Source organism: Babylonia areolata, chromosome 12, assembly GCF_041734735.1.
Source record: "Babylonia areolata isolate BAREFJ2019XMU chromosome 12, ASM4173473v1, whole genome shotgun sequence".
NCBI classification, from domain to species: Eukaryota; Metazoa; Mollusca; class Gastropoda; order Neogastropoda; family Buccinidae; genus Babylonia; species Babylonia areolata.
In genome coordinates this window covers 40,554,948-40,569,082 of record NC_134887.1, presented here as the reverse complement: position 1 = coordinate 40,569,082, position 14,135 = coordinate 40,554,948, and the positions used below count along the sequence as shown (strand labels likewise).

The 14,135-nt window shown below is 42.2% G+C and overlaps 1 protein-coding gene across 1 annotated transcript; it reads right to left on the bottom strand.

The window, feature by feature from the left end:
• Positions 1 to 2,687: 2,687 nt before the first annotated feature.
• LOC143288203 (uncharacterized) lies at positions 2,688 to 12,864 on the bottom strand. The gene is made up of 2 exons (XM_076596531.1): positions 12,640 to 12,864; positions 2,688 to 7,856 (listed from the first exon to the last, which is right to left on the bottom strand). The coding sequence occupies exon 2, from the start codon at positions 7,151 to 7,153 to the stop codon at positions 5,057 to 5,059; it is 2,097 nt and encodes a 698-aa protein (XP_076452646.1). The 5' UTR covers positions 7,154 to 7,856; positions 12,640 to 12,864; the 3' UTR covers positions 2,688 to 5,056.
• Between the last annotated feature and the right edge of the window lie 1,271 nt (positions 12,865 to 14,135).

Here is a 14,135-nt window from a genome sequence, read left to right as displayed (position 1 = left end):
GGTGAGTGTGCGCACGAACGCATGCGCGCGCGCGCGCGCGCGCACACACACACACACACACACACACACACACACACACACACACACAAACATAACCACACACATAGGGCCATGGGAAAATCCGCACGCTCCTGAATACAAGAAAATCGTGTAGTGTTCAGAGTGGAAATGCGGGTTTGATACTCTGATCACAAATTGTCGAAAAAAGAAAAAGAAAAAAAAAGGACTTGACTGGAGTGACTGCCGAAAACATTTCACCAGAAATTGCTTTTGGCATTGGCAGTTTGAAACTTTGACAGATCTAAATAATGATATTAAAACAATGAAATAAAGATGGATGTGGGCTGTTAAAGATAGTCGTTTCGTTTGCAGCACACAACTTTGGTTCGAAAAACACTAGCATCAGATGGTGATAAAAAATATATGTATCAGATTCATATCAGTACTGTTAACTCCCCCATCCCTTCCTTTGTCACTTTTTAGTTTGTTGCTGTTCAGCGGGAATCGTGCATAAACCATGGCTTTGCTTGTTGGCAGAAGCAAAAGAGAAGCATGGAACACAGGGACTGTGTAAGCAAACTACTAATGCTTTCCTAATGATGATGGATAATCAGACTAAGTCCCTGAGTACATCGTTGAGCAGTTTGTTGCCCTGTTGTTTGATTGTCTGAGCAAGCTTCGTGTCGTCAGCTTGGTCAGACGGGGGCTGCCCAGTTTGTCACAGGCCCAGTTTGTCACAGTGGGTACACTACTTGCTACCTCCATGCTACCCTATCTTCGGCCTCTCCCTCTCTCTCTCTCGTTCTTTTTTTTTTTTTTTTTTTTTCCTTTCTTTCTCTTTTCTTACGTATTTTGGTAGCAGAAATATCCTCCTCTGTTGTTCAAAATTTCTTCCTTTTTGTATGCAAATCAAAGCAAATTACTCTGTAAAATTTCAACAATGAATGTTCTTTGGTTAAAAACAATTGAAAAATAAAATTCAATTCATACAATCAATCAATCATTCATTTACTCTTTTTGAGAGTGTCTGTGATAACTTCCATCATGCAGGGCACAGTCGAGGGTGGGCACAAGCGAGGACAAAGAAAGAGCTGGTTCGACAACATCAAAGAGTGGACGGACATGACCCTGCCAGATCTCTTGGTGCAGGCCGAAGATAAGCTAGGGTAGCATGGAGGAGAACTTCAGTTTCTTCAGCCCTCAGATCCCCCCAACGACTACCAAAGTAGTCTACCCACTGTGACAAACTGGATCTGTGACAAACTGGGCCTGTGACAAACTGGATCTGTGACAAACTGGGCCTGTGACAAACTGGGCCTGTGACAAACTGGATCTGTGACAAACTGAATCTGTGACAAACTGGGCCTGTGACAAACTGGATCTGTGACAAACTGAATCTGTGACAAACTGGATCTGTGACAAACTGGATCTGTGACAAACTGGGCCTGTGACAAACTGGCATGCTTCCGGTCAGCCAGCCTCTCCTCGCTAAAGAAAAGAAAACTTTGGAAAATACTCCACCCACATCAGCAGCTCTTGAACGGCACACACAGAGAGCAGTTTATCCGAGAGAGTGCTTTCATCTGGAGGTAGAACGGCGGGGATTGCGAAAAGGAGAGGGAAAGAATTTTGTGGACCATTCTATAAAAGCTAAAAAAAACTTACGTGAATGATTCACTGCTCCTGCACAGTGGTGTGCAGAGAAAGGGAAAGGTGCAATTGCTGCAAGACCAACTTAAAATGCACATCCTAGTGTACGAGCGTACATATGGCAGGTACTGTCACAAAGACTAAACATTGCCCAGCTGGAAAGAGACAACCCAACGTGTCGAGAAGGGTTTTTCATTAACTTTGTGATACCAGCTTGACGTTTAAGTTTTTCAGTCATGCTGAAACTATCAAAATTGTTTATTTGGTTTTACAAAGTGCACATTATGTACTTTGTGACTCTTGTAACCACACATCCGATGACATGCAAGTGGGATTTTTATATCAAGAAAAACGTCCCCCACCCCTTCCCCCAAACTCTAATCATCTCTTCTGTTCCATTGTCTTTTGATGTCTCGTGAAATTGATGAATAAATCAACGCCCAACAACCCCACCTTAACATTTATTCAGAGCCGTAAGTCACTGCTACAGATCTCCTGTACAATTTCTGTGGTATGGCCTGGTGTCCTAATGGTAGATGTCTCTGCTACAGATCTCCTTTACAATTTCTGTGATGTGGCCTGGTGTCCTAATGGTAGATGTCTCTGCTACAGATCTCCTTTACAATTTCTGTGGTATGGCCTGGTGTCCCAATGGTAGATGTCTCTGCTACAGATCTCCTTTACAATTTCTGTGATGTGGCCTGGTGTCCTAATGGTAGATGTCTCTGCTACAGATCTCCTGTACAATTTCTGTGGTATGGCCTGGTGTCCCAATGGTAGATGTCTCTGCTACAGATCTCCTGTACAATTTCTGTGGTATGGCCTGGTGTCCCAATGGTAGATGTCTCTGCTACAGATCTCCTTTACAATTTCTGTGGTATGGCCTGGTGTCCTAATGGTAGATGTCTCTGCTACAGATCTCCTGTACAATTTCTGTGGTATGGCCTGGTGTCCTAATGGTAGATGTCTCTGCTACAGATCTCCTGTACAATTTCTGTGGTATGGCCTGGTGTCCCAATGGTAGATGTCTCTGCTACAGATCTCCTTTACAATTTCTGTGGTATGGCCTGGTGTCCCAATGGTAGATGTCTCTGCTACAGATCTCCTTTACAATTTCTGTGGTATGGCCTGGTGTCCCAATGGTAGATGTCTCTGCTACAGATCTCCTTTACAATTTCTATGGTATGGCCTGGTGTCCCAATGGTAGATGCAACCAGGCAGCAACCGGTCTGGTGCTGTGATTGGAATGGACTGGTCACTTTTGTAACTTTTGTTATGAGATTGTGCCTGCCAGTCATGTTTCTGATCATGCATGTTGTTGGATCAGTCGTTTACAGTCAAAATCAGTTACCTGGAAGAAGATGATCTGGGCTGATGGGTAAAAGCAGATTTACATGTTTTTAAACTTCTGAAGACTGAGTTAAACATTCATTTTTTATGCCTTTTAGTATCATAGCAAACATGATTTGAAACGAGGAGAATGGTCTTGCTATATTTCCCACTTTATAAAATATCTGTTTTAGTAGTTACAATAGCATGATTATACGAAGTTACCACGACCTAATAAAATGAATTTTGTTGTTCAGGCATTAGAAATGCCTTCCAGGCCAAATTATGGATTTGCTGGTCAAGGCCATCACATCTTGCTAAAAATAATAATAATAATGGTACTTATATAGCGCTAAATCTTGTGCATAAACAAATCAAAGCGCTTTCGCACCAGTCATTCTCACGCAAGCATAACTCTAAAACTGAAAAAAACTAAAAAGACAAGGAAGAGGCAGGGAATGGAGGCTACTTTGGGAAGAGGTGGGTTTTAAGGCCAGACTTGAAAGAGCTGAGTGTGGAGACTTGACGAAGCGAAAGAGGAAGTTCATTCCAATTGCAAGGTCCAGAGACAGAGAAAGAACGGTGGCCAACAGTCGAGAGTTTGAATCTGGGTATATGTAAGTGGAGTGGATCCGAAGCTGATCGTAGTGAGCGAGATGGAGTGTAGAGGTGAAGGCAGCCACAGAGATAGGAAGGGGCTGATTTGTGAATACATTTGTAGCATAGAGTGCTGATCTTGTACTTTATTCGGTGTGAGACAGGGAGCTGTGACCTTATTACAGATTTAATTAACTTCCTAACGTGCGGCTGATAGACTTTATACAGCACAAATCAGTTAGAGTCCAGGTAATCAGAGTGTTTATGAATGTAGTTGATACACACTTAGTGCAGCACAGTATGTGTGTGAATGGTCACAGGTAGTGTGATAAACAAACACACTGTGTAGAGCAGTAGTCACCGTAATGTAGTCAGTGCGTGTAGTAACCTAATTTCAAGACTAAATTTAGCCATTTGAAGAAAGTGCTGGTAGGTCTATATGCCTCAAAATGTTCAGACAGCATCACAGTACATGCATGCAACACATAAATATTTTAATTCACTGACTCAGTTGTCTCTGGCTATAAATTTCATATTTGTCTTCAAAACATTTTAAGTTACGGGTATGCCGGTTAAGGACATCTGGTTATACAGTGGCCAGATTACATGTTTAGTGCTAAATCTATTCAGCAAAGTGTCTGAAACGAATCATATGATTTGACATCTGTGATGCATGACTGTCAAGTCTGTATGGTTTGACCTATTTCTGTAGGTTGATATATATTCTATAAAGCTGTGTGCCATCTGCAAAAGACTGGTTGGAAACAAAATGACTTTGGATGAATATATGAAGAGGGTTGGTGTACATGACGAAAGGTATGGGACCCGAGACAGAGAGTCCTATTCTTCCATAACCTGGAAAGTGGCAGAAAGGGGAAGAAAAGGGCAACATCCACATTTCTTTCCCTGTATTTTTCCCTTTATAGGACGGAAAAACATGTAAATTGGTTGACATTGTCATATATCCTCCACATTTCTTCCCCTCCGCTCTTTTTTCTGTCCTTCTTGACGTCTCTTGACAGGGGAAGTAAACGTAGAGTGTATATCATAATGGTATTTAAACTTACTTCAATGCCAGACAAAAAAAAAAAAAAAAACATAAAAAACGCCCACATAGGCAAATAACACTGCAGAATGGGCAGCTAGTGCCCATCCCAGTGCTGACATATCACCACCTAATCGCCAGAGTAAAGCAGCACAGATAGTACATAACAGACTGCGGAAAAGAGAAAAAAGTGTCAAGGCTTGCTTGAAGAAAAAAAGGGGGGGTAACGGACTGGGAAGGCAGAAAAAGAAGACATGAGAAAGAAAGAAAAAAAAGCAGAAAAAAAGAGAGTGATAGAAAAGAGGAAAATTCTATCACAGAATTTCCAGAAGGCGGGCATGCTATTTATACTGAAAGACCCCCGGCATCCCCACGGGGGAGTTGGGATGACATTTTTACATCTCGTTCACAGAAAACGGTACAGATTCCCCGCCGTCAAACACAGTAGCAATACGGTCTCAAGTGCGGCAGAGAATTATGGACACAGTTGGGTTGAGAGCCGTACTTGTTGATTCTGCTGATGGCGCGAACATCCACGCTGAACGTGTTGGACGTGACGTCACGTCTGCACGTGACCTCAAAGTGAGCGAGCCCCGGAAGTGTCTGGAAAGACACCTGGTACAGTTCAGTGGCGGCGGGTCGACGAGCTTTGGCGTATCTTAGCATTTTCCATTCAGCGGACTGATCATCGGAACTGGGAACGTAACGAAGGCTTCTGGTGATGTTGTGCAAGGTCAGTTTCGCACACTTGTCCCGTTTGGATTGCGTGTAGCTGTTGATTGTGTCAATGGCGGTGGCTACAGCCTCTAGAACGAGCGGATCTGATGTGCTGACGGGCTGCCATTCCAAACACGCGCACCAGTGAGGAGTGACCTCAGCATGAGTGCACGTGCGTTCTTTGGGGATTTCCTTAAACAGGCTGATGGCTCTGCTGCTTACATTGCCCTCACGGGTGCCGGAGTGGTTCAGGAAGTCCAGGAAGGTTGCGTGGATGTCAAACGGAGTGGTCAGTCTTTTTGAGTTGGTCTGCAAGTTTTTCATGATGGTGGGGTACTGTTGTCGGAACCACGGAGGAAACCGAAATAAAAAAAATGGCAAACGCTCTTCCAGCCTTCCTTGGGCAGTGGCCCGAATAAAGTCATATCTCGCACCATGATCTGCCATTAGAATCAACAGAGTGGAATTCAGATGTCCTTTCACTTCCAACTCTTGCAAGAAGGCAGCCAGATCGTCATCCATAGCTTGAGCAAGGTTGTTAGCATTATGACTCATTTCTGAGTAAAACCCGAAGAAGAACTTAGGAAAATGTCTGTACATGTCCAGCAGACTCCCAAACCAGTTCATGAAATTCATGTGTCGTGGTTTAGATCCCCAGCAGAGTGTGGGGTTGTCTTTACCCGCTCTCTCTGCTGCAAGGTAGAATGGACGCAAGCAGTGATCAGTGGGCTGGTGTTTAAAACCTAGCATTCTGTGATGGAATGCTCCTATTGGCGGCATGTCTTCTGCATACGCCGTGACGTAGCCCTGCTTGGAAAACTCTCTCCATATCCAGGGGTGATTGTCCACTGGTTTTGCCCCTTGGAAACCTCGTCTGGCCTCTGGAAGTTCCTCTTCCATTTTGCCTGTCAGAATAGGTAACAGCGCAGCTGGTGTACCGTCTCCCAAAATATTGTAACCCTCCAGTTCTATTGCTCCCAATCTGTCGACGAGGAGAGTGTGTGTCTTTGGCAAAAGGCGTCGCCAAGCCATACGCGAGAGTGAGTCAAAACCAAGCATGAAAACGCTCAGATTAAGATTTTGGTAGGACTGGGATGAGAATTCATCATGGTCTGTGCTGCGTGTTGAGGACAGAGATGAAGTGAGTGATGACGACTTGAGTTCGGGTCGTTTGTTCAAGCCTGGAGCAGAGTTCAGCGAAGAATGGAAGTGACGAAGACGCTCCATGACAGAACTGTTCACGGCCACAGCAGCGTGGATGTTGTTGTACGTCTTGCCACGGGCAGACTGACAGTCCACGCGGAAAAAGTCAGACTGTAAAGGCGTTCCATCCAGCATTGGTTTCACCACTGAGGCGTAGCCCACGGAAAAATCACCCTGGCGCACGATTGGTGCATATTCGCACGTGATGTTTCCGTACTGACGTATGGCGTCACGTGAGATGTGGAATGTACCGTTGATGACGTAGACCCAGTCCATCATGGCGGAACTGCAGTTTATTGGAGGTACTTTCTGGTGGAACTGCATGACGGCTGGGTCAAAGGGGTGGAGAACGGGGTGCACACATTTCATCCCAGACCCACTGTCTTGGGCCTCCGCCCCGTCAGTTGACTTCTTCAGGGTGTTTTGCACCGATGACAAAAACGAAGATTTGTGTCTCACACTACTTTTTTCAATGTCATCAAATTGACCACGGTTAGATTGTAAAAACACCAGTAGACCTACTGATGCCACAAGTATCAATAACAGTAGACAAGTTTTTTTGTAACGAAGCCTACAGTTAATGTACATTGTCCGAATAAGACACCTCCACATTTTTGGTTTTGTTTGAAACAAGCAAACAAATCAAATATTTTTTTTTTAAATCTCAAAGATTATGTCAAGCCCTCAATATAAACTGAATACAAGTTCACGTCATGAGAGTACGTTTGTTACAATATTTCAGTAAGTTAATTGTTCTTTCAGATAGTAGACCTGAAAAGGATCACTCTTGTACTGATATGTGAGCTCATCTGCAGAAATATTTTATCTGATGGGGGCATCAGAAATCTTGGTCTGTGTTCTAATAGATTCTAGTTAAAGAAAGCTAGATACAATCAGAAAAAGAAGAGATACACAGTGCTACTTATCATTCAACCATTTCAAAGCTATTGGCATGAGCACATCCAGTTTTCAACATTTGTTGTTTTTGTTCACACATCGAGTGAAAGGAACGTCATTCTTTCTCGACTCTTCGTTGTGGTTTTTTTAATGACGGTAAATTTGTGTTTAATAATATTTGCAATTGATAGTCAAACATTTGTTTGTGTGACTAAATGTCCTTGATTTCCCAAAACGGCAGTTCTGAAGAAGAACGTGCAATCGACGCTGGCAGGAACACGTTCATACACATTTGTTCCTGAGGTCTGCCGTACAGAGTCAGTATGGGACAGCTGATGTCAGAATGTTGCTGGATGACCTCGGGACCACAGCTTCTGTCATCACCGTGTCTGTGAGCTTTTCTTCCTGTCTGGTAGTTCTGGAATCACAGACAATGATGACTCATCAATTTAACAGAGAGAACAAGGTTATCTCACAAGGTATTGAGCACAAAAGTGACGGGCGCAATGGCCGAGTGGTTAAAGCGTTGGATTTCAATCTGAGGGTCCCGGATTCGAATCTCGGTAACAGCGCCTGGTGGAGACTTTTTCGATCTCCCAGGTCCACATATGTGCAGACCTGCTAGTGCCTGAACCCCCTTCGAGTCTATACGGAAGCAAAAAATCTAATACGCACATAAAAAAAATTCTGAATTCCATGCCAGCGTTCAGTGTGGTATGGAAACAAGAACACACCCATCATGCACACCACCCGAAAACGGAGTATGGCTGCCTACATGGCTGGGTAAAAACGGTCACACACGTAAAAGCCCACTCGTGTACATACGAGTGAACGTGGGAGTTGCAGCCCATGAACGAAGAAGAAGAAGAAGAAACATAAAGGTATTTACCATGTTTTTTTTCTGCTCACTGATTTGTTTGCCTTTTTGTTTACTTGAACATGTCTATTTTGAAAGTACTCTTTTTTCCAGTGCTGTTACACTGTTACACAGAAAAAACTTACATGATGAATCCTGTGTGTGCTTTACAGGTGATGCAGACAATGTGTATTTCAAGTGTCTGTTAACAGATTCATAACAATTCAAAGACAAATATACACTAGAACCATACACTCCAGTTTAAAAAGGTAGGGAGAACTGTTTTGTTCAAGCACCCCCTCCTCTTTTTCTGTGCCATTCTCATGATCATTCTTTAACTTTATCTAACTTATAAAAAAAAAAAAATAAAAAAAAATAAAAAAGCACGAACGCTTGATTTCTGCAGTCATGTCAACTTGCTGCTTATTCTGTCTGCATATCAATTTATCTGTTTAACTGATGAAAATCCGTTCCCTGACTGATCATCAAAGGTACAACGGGCGCAATAGCCGAGTGGTTAAAGCGTTGGACTTTCAATCTGAAGTTCCCGGGTTCGAATTTCGGTGACTGTACCTGGTGGGTAAAGGGTGGAGATTTTTCCGATCTTCCAGGTCAACATATGTACAGACCTGCTAGCCCTTGAACCCCCTTCGTGTGTATACGCACGCGAAAGATCAAATACAAACGTTAAATATCCTGTAATCCATGTCAGTGTTCGGTGGGTTATGGAAACAAGAACATACCCAGCATGCACATTCCGGAAACGGAATGTGGCTGACTACATGGCAGGGTAAAGAAACAAAATCGGTTATACTCGTAAAATGTTACATGTCCGTCTGAGTGTGTATGTGTGCATGCCTGAAATCTGATTGAATGACACAGGAAACAAATGATGAACGCCCAGTGGCAGCCGTCAGTCGGTTCAACCCAGATGAGCAGCCTGTTGTGCAAATGACCCCGTGTTTGTAAAGTGCTTAGAGTTAGGTCTCCGACCGAGGATGGGCGCTATACAAGTATCCATATCAATGTAAAAAAAACAAAAACAAAAACAACAACAACAACAACAAAACAAAAAACAAAACAAACGAAAAAAAACAACAACAACAACAACAAAACAAAACAAAAACAACAACAAAAAACACATAATATTTGATCGATCCGTCAGTCCTTTAATCAAACAGCCAGTCAATCGATCATTAGATCCATCAACTGGCCAACCAGTCCATTATTTTTTGATTGACAGAAAAATCGCTAACTCACCAGCTAATCAATCTGCTAATTAATGTCCTCAGAAAATGTTTAGTTACACCACAGACAAAGGAATATATATATATATAGACAAAGGACAATATATATATATATATATATATGTGTGTGTGTGTGTGTGTGTGTGTGTGTGTGTGTGGTTCGTCCGTCGGAATCGACGAGGACCATCTAGTCATCCTGGGGGTGGGTGGGTTGGGCTCTGTGTGTGCGCAGATGACTGGTCAGGCCAATCCGCACCCGGAAGGTTCTGACGCAGTGTGGACAGGGGATGATGGCGGCTGTCGGGGACTTGCTGACACTGCTTTTCCTGGCCTGTCTGCGTTGCTCTGCTGCAGCGATCCTGAAGGATGACTGATGACTTGCGCGATGACTTTATTTATAGTGAGGAGGAGTTGCGCACCGTCGACCTCACTCTCTTGTCCGAGGCCGTCTGTATCCAGTGGCAAGACGAGGTCAAGACGACTGGAGATATGTATATATAAAGTGATAAACAAACAACAATTAACAACAACAACAACTGCAGCAAAACAAACAAGAAAGAAACGAGAAAATCTTGAGTCCATCTCTGGAGTCTGAGTGTTGATGTGGTGACATGAACGCTGTCAGTCAAAGTGACCAACGTTGCGCTTGTGTGTGTGTGTGTGTGTGTGTGTGTGTGTGTGTGTGTGTGTGTGTGTGTGTGTATAAAGCGAGAAATAAACAACAATTAACAACAACAACAACAACAACTGCAGCAAAACAAACAAGAAAGAAACGAGAAAATCTTGAGTCCATCTCCGGAGTCCGAGTGTTGATGTGGTGACATGAACGCTGTCAGTCAAAGTGACCAACGTTGTGCTTGTGTGTGTGTGTGTGTGTGTGTGTGTGTGTGCGCGTGTGCAGGGGGATGAATGATTTTTAATAATGTTTGGTATCTTGTGTTCATTTTTTTTTCCTTTTTGATGTTTACATATATGTACCCTGTTTGTAAACGCCTAGGGCTTATTTTCAAGATTTGGCGGAAATGCTTATAATAATAGTAATAGTAATAATAATAATAATAATAAATAAATTAATAATTAATAATAATAATAATAATAATAATGAAAAATTAATTAATTAATTAAAAATTAATAATAATAATAATAATAAATGTAAACGTAAAGCTCAAAACCAAGGCAAACCATTCTGCCGCAAGCAAGTCAAGCGTTTACGAGGTAGCGATCGTTTTATCACAAGCTGAATTGTTCAGATTGTTTCATGATATCCGAGATAATGCATATTCAACGACGGGCTACAACGTTCACCGAAAAAGGTCTGGCACCCAGCAACATCAACTTTCACGCTACGTTTCTCCTAATGAAACTGTAGTGCCTTGGCCGTTTTATCTCTGTGACAGGAAGTAACAATACAAATCATTCACTGCCGACTTCGTCTGGAAATGAATGAGTTGAAAAATGATATGATTGATCATCATCCGTATAAAGATACACTGTCTGCAACGCAAGAAAAGGTGCTGAACATTATCTGCTGTTTTATTCACCACCGCCCAACGTGCAAGTATAGTATAGTATAGTATAGTATAGTATAGTATAGTATAGTATAGTATAGTATAGTATAGTGCAGTTGTGTCTGATTATGACCATTTAGCAGTGGAGGCAAATGCTACACGACAATCTGGGCATGAATCTGATTATTGTGGAGAGTGCATTGCCCAGTGCACACATTATCACTCTCTCGGCCAAAAGGGTTTTAGGACAGTCGTCGTTGGGGATGGTCCCCAAAGGTCAGCTAGCCCCCCAAAGGCTGCAACACTAAGAGCCAGTGCAATCTTTCCTTCTAGTTTGAGAGTCATAGTCCTTCACAAAAGACTAAGCTATAACTGATTTCCTATTGCAGTGGAGAACCCGTTGATAATACAGCCCTCACTTTGTTTATGGCCGAACTGTAATTTTACGGAAATCTTCTGACTATACTCATGCATACACACTTTGACAGGGAACACTGACTCACGTGCACAAACATGTATCAATGGGTGAAACAGTCCATCACTTTATTTCTGAATCCAGTCGTCTTTGTCTTTTAATGGTGTAAAGGTGTGATTCCACATTGGTGAATGTAGTGAATGAGGTGAATGCTTCACATGCCAGATCCGTTTTGATGTCCTTTGTTTTTGATCGACACAATATTTCTCTCTCTCACTCTCTCACACTAGTTTCTTTTCATCCAATTGTCTACAGTTTCTTTTATTCCATGGCAATGCTAACTTATTCTCAAAAAGCAAGAAAGTAAGAAAGAAATAGAAGGAAAGAAAAAGAGAGAGAGAAAAGAAGAAAAAGAAAGAAGGAAAGATAGACAGAAAAAGTGAGTGCTGATGATTGGCCAGAGAAGTTTCAACATTGTTCATAGATATCTGGCTACACACTTGTATGTAGCCTACATCACAACATGTCAGCAGTCTTTCTCTAATCAGTGTGTATCTTTATATACGGTTTACCAGCTGTCACATGACAGTGAATTTCATGTCTTTGTTTGAGGTCCTTATAAGAATATTTATATTACGGTTTACCAGCTGTCACATGACAGTGAATTTCATGTCTTTGTTTGAGGTCCTTATAAGAATAAAGCTTGCTGCTTGTTTTTTTGTGGGTTTTTTTTTGCTTTGTTTTGTTTTGTGTGTATGTGCGTGTGCGTGCGTGTGTGTGTGTGTGTGTGTGTGTGTGTGTGTGTGTGTGTGTGTGTGTGTGTGTGTGTGTGCGTGTGTGTCTGTCTGTCTGTCAAACACACACACACACACACACGCACGCACGCACGCACGCACGCACGCACGCACACACACAGACATATAGAAATGTATATATATATATATATATATATATATATATGCATATATGTATATATATATATATATATATATATATATACATATATATATATATATATATATATATATATATATATAGAGAGAGAGAGAGAGAGAGAGAGAGAGAGAGAGAGAGAGAGATTTGTTTGCACTTCATGTACTCCAATTAAAGATTTGCTTAACTAAGCCATAATGTAACACAAGAAAGTGTTTACGAACACCAATATCTAAACTCACATGACAAACATCTCAGTCACCACAGCCACACAGCTGAAACACTGCAACAGGGTGTGTACACCATATAGCACACTTGTTTTTCTCCATTTCGGCGTCACAGCACTTTCGATTCACATCATCCTTGAAAACGCCACGACCATCTGAGGAGTGTCTCTCTGTGTCTCTCTCTGTCACTGGGTATTGACCAGAACGGAGCCCAGGTTTTCTCACCGCGCGCCAAGTAAAGTGCCCGTCATGGTCCACACTCGGCTGTCTCGCGCGGTTAGCGAGCTAAGTGTTGTGCTTTCCGTTTCAGTCCAGGGCAGATGCAAAAATGGTCCAAATGTGAGCAACAAAACTGTTCTTTTTACGACAAATTAGAATAATTCGTGCTGATTACACTGATGTAAAGTTTACCACTGTAGGTGGGCGGGAACATAATTAGATTTTGAATTTTGATAATTATTTTTTCATGCTTCTGTCCATGAGAGAGCGTCTTACAAAGAGTGGCAAGACAAAAGACTGCGATGGTTACGCAACGGCGGTAGAAGGGGTCGCCAGGAGAAAACGTTTAGCGCGGTAGAGTACATGTGACTAACTGCTGCCGCGCTTATGCTGTCCTATACCTTCTTTAGTAGGACACAGCGGCAGATGACAGATACCGAACAGAAAATAAGAGAACTGTTTGGGGTCATAAGGAAATAAACGTTTTTGATTTAATGTATCTTATACTAAATTGAAAGAAGACGCAAATTTGTTTTTATGAATGTTTTCCAGTTTCTTGCCAGTCATGACATTTCGTAAAGAATGAAAAGAGTATTATACTGACTGTAAAGGTGAATTTATGAAGGCAGCACAGGGTCATTTAGTTCGTAAGTACAATTTTGATATTTTACGCAATGTGCAACTTGGATATACTTCATGCTTTGCATATTAACTCACTAAGTACGGCCAGTCCTCTCTTCTCCTCTACACAGACCCGTCGGATGTCCAGTGGGTGTCTGAATGACCCAACCTTTAGCTTCCGTCGTCAGAATTGTGGTATTCTTTGTCAACATTCACCTCTTCAGTATAAGAGCCTTCCGCTTGCAATATTTTGATGATGGTAATTGGGGTGAAACGCTGTTAACGTCTCTCTTTCGCCGTTCGTATGGAGAGAATTAACGTGTCTCGGTAGAATATAAATATCGAAATACGTGTTAACCAGGTTTGTTTCAATGAACATTGGCGGAGCACTGTCCAGATTATGGTGAATCATTTTCAAACAGGACATTGTACTGAATCTATCATCACACATAAATATGTGCACACACTCACACACACACACACACACACACACACACACACACACACACACACACACACACACACAAACGTGCATGCCATCCGATCCATATGGTGCATCAGATGTTTCCAGTGGCAGTCAACATAAAAATATTCCCCAGGATGTCAAACTGTCAAACACAAGCCAGTTTATGACTGTCAAGATATCCTTAAAGGCACACATGCTTGGTGTG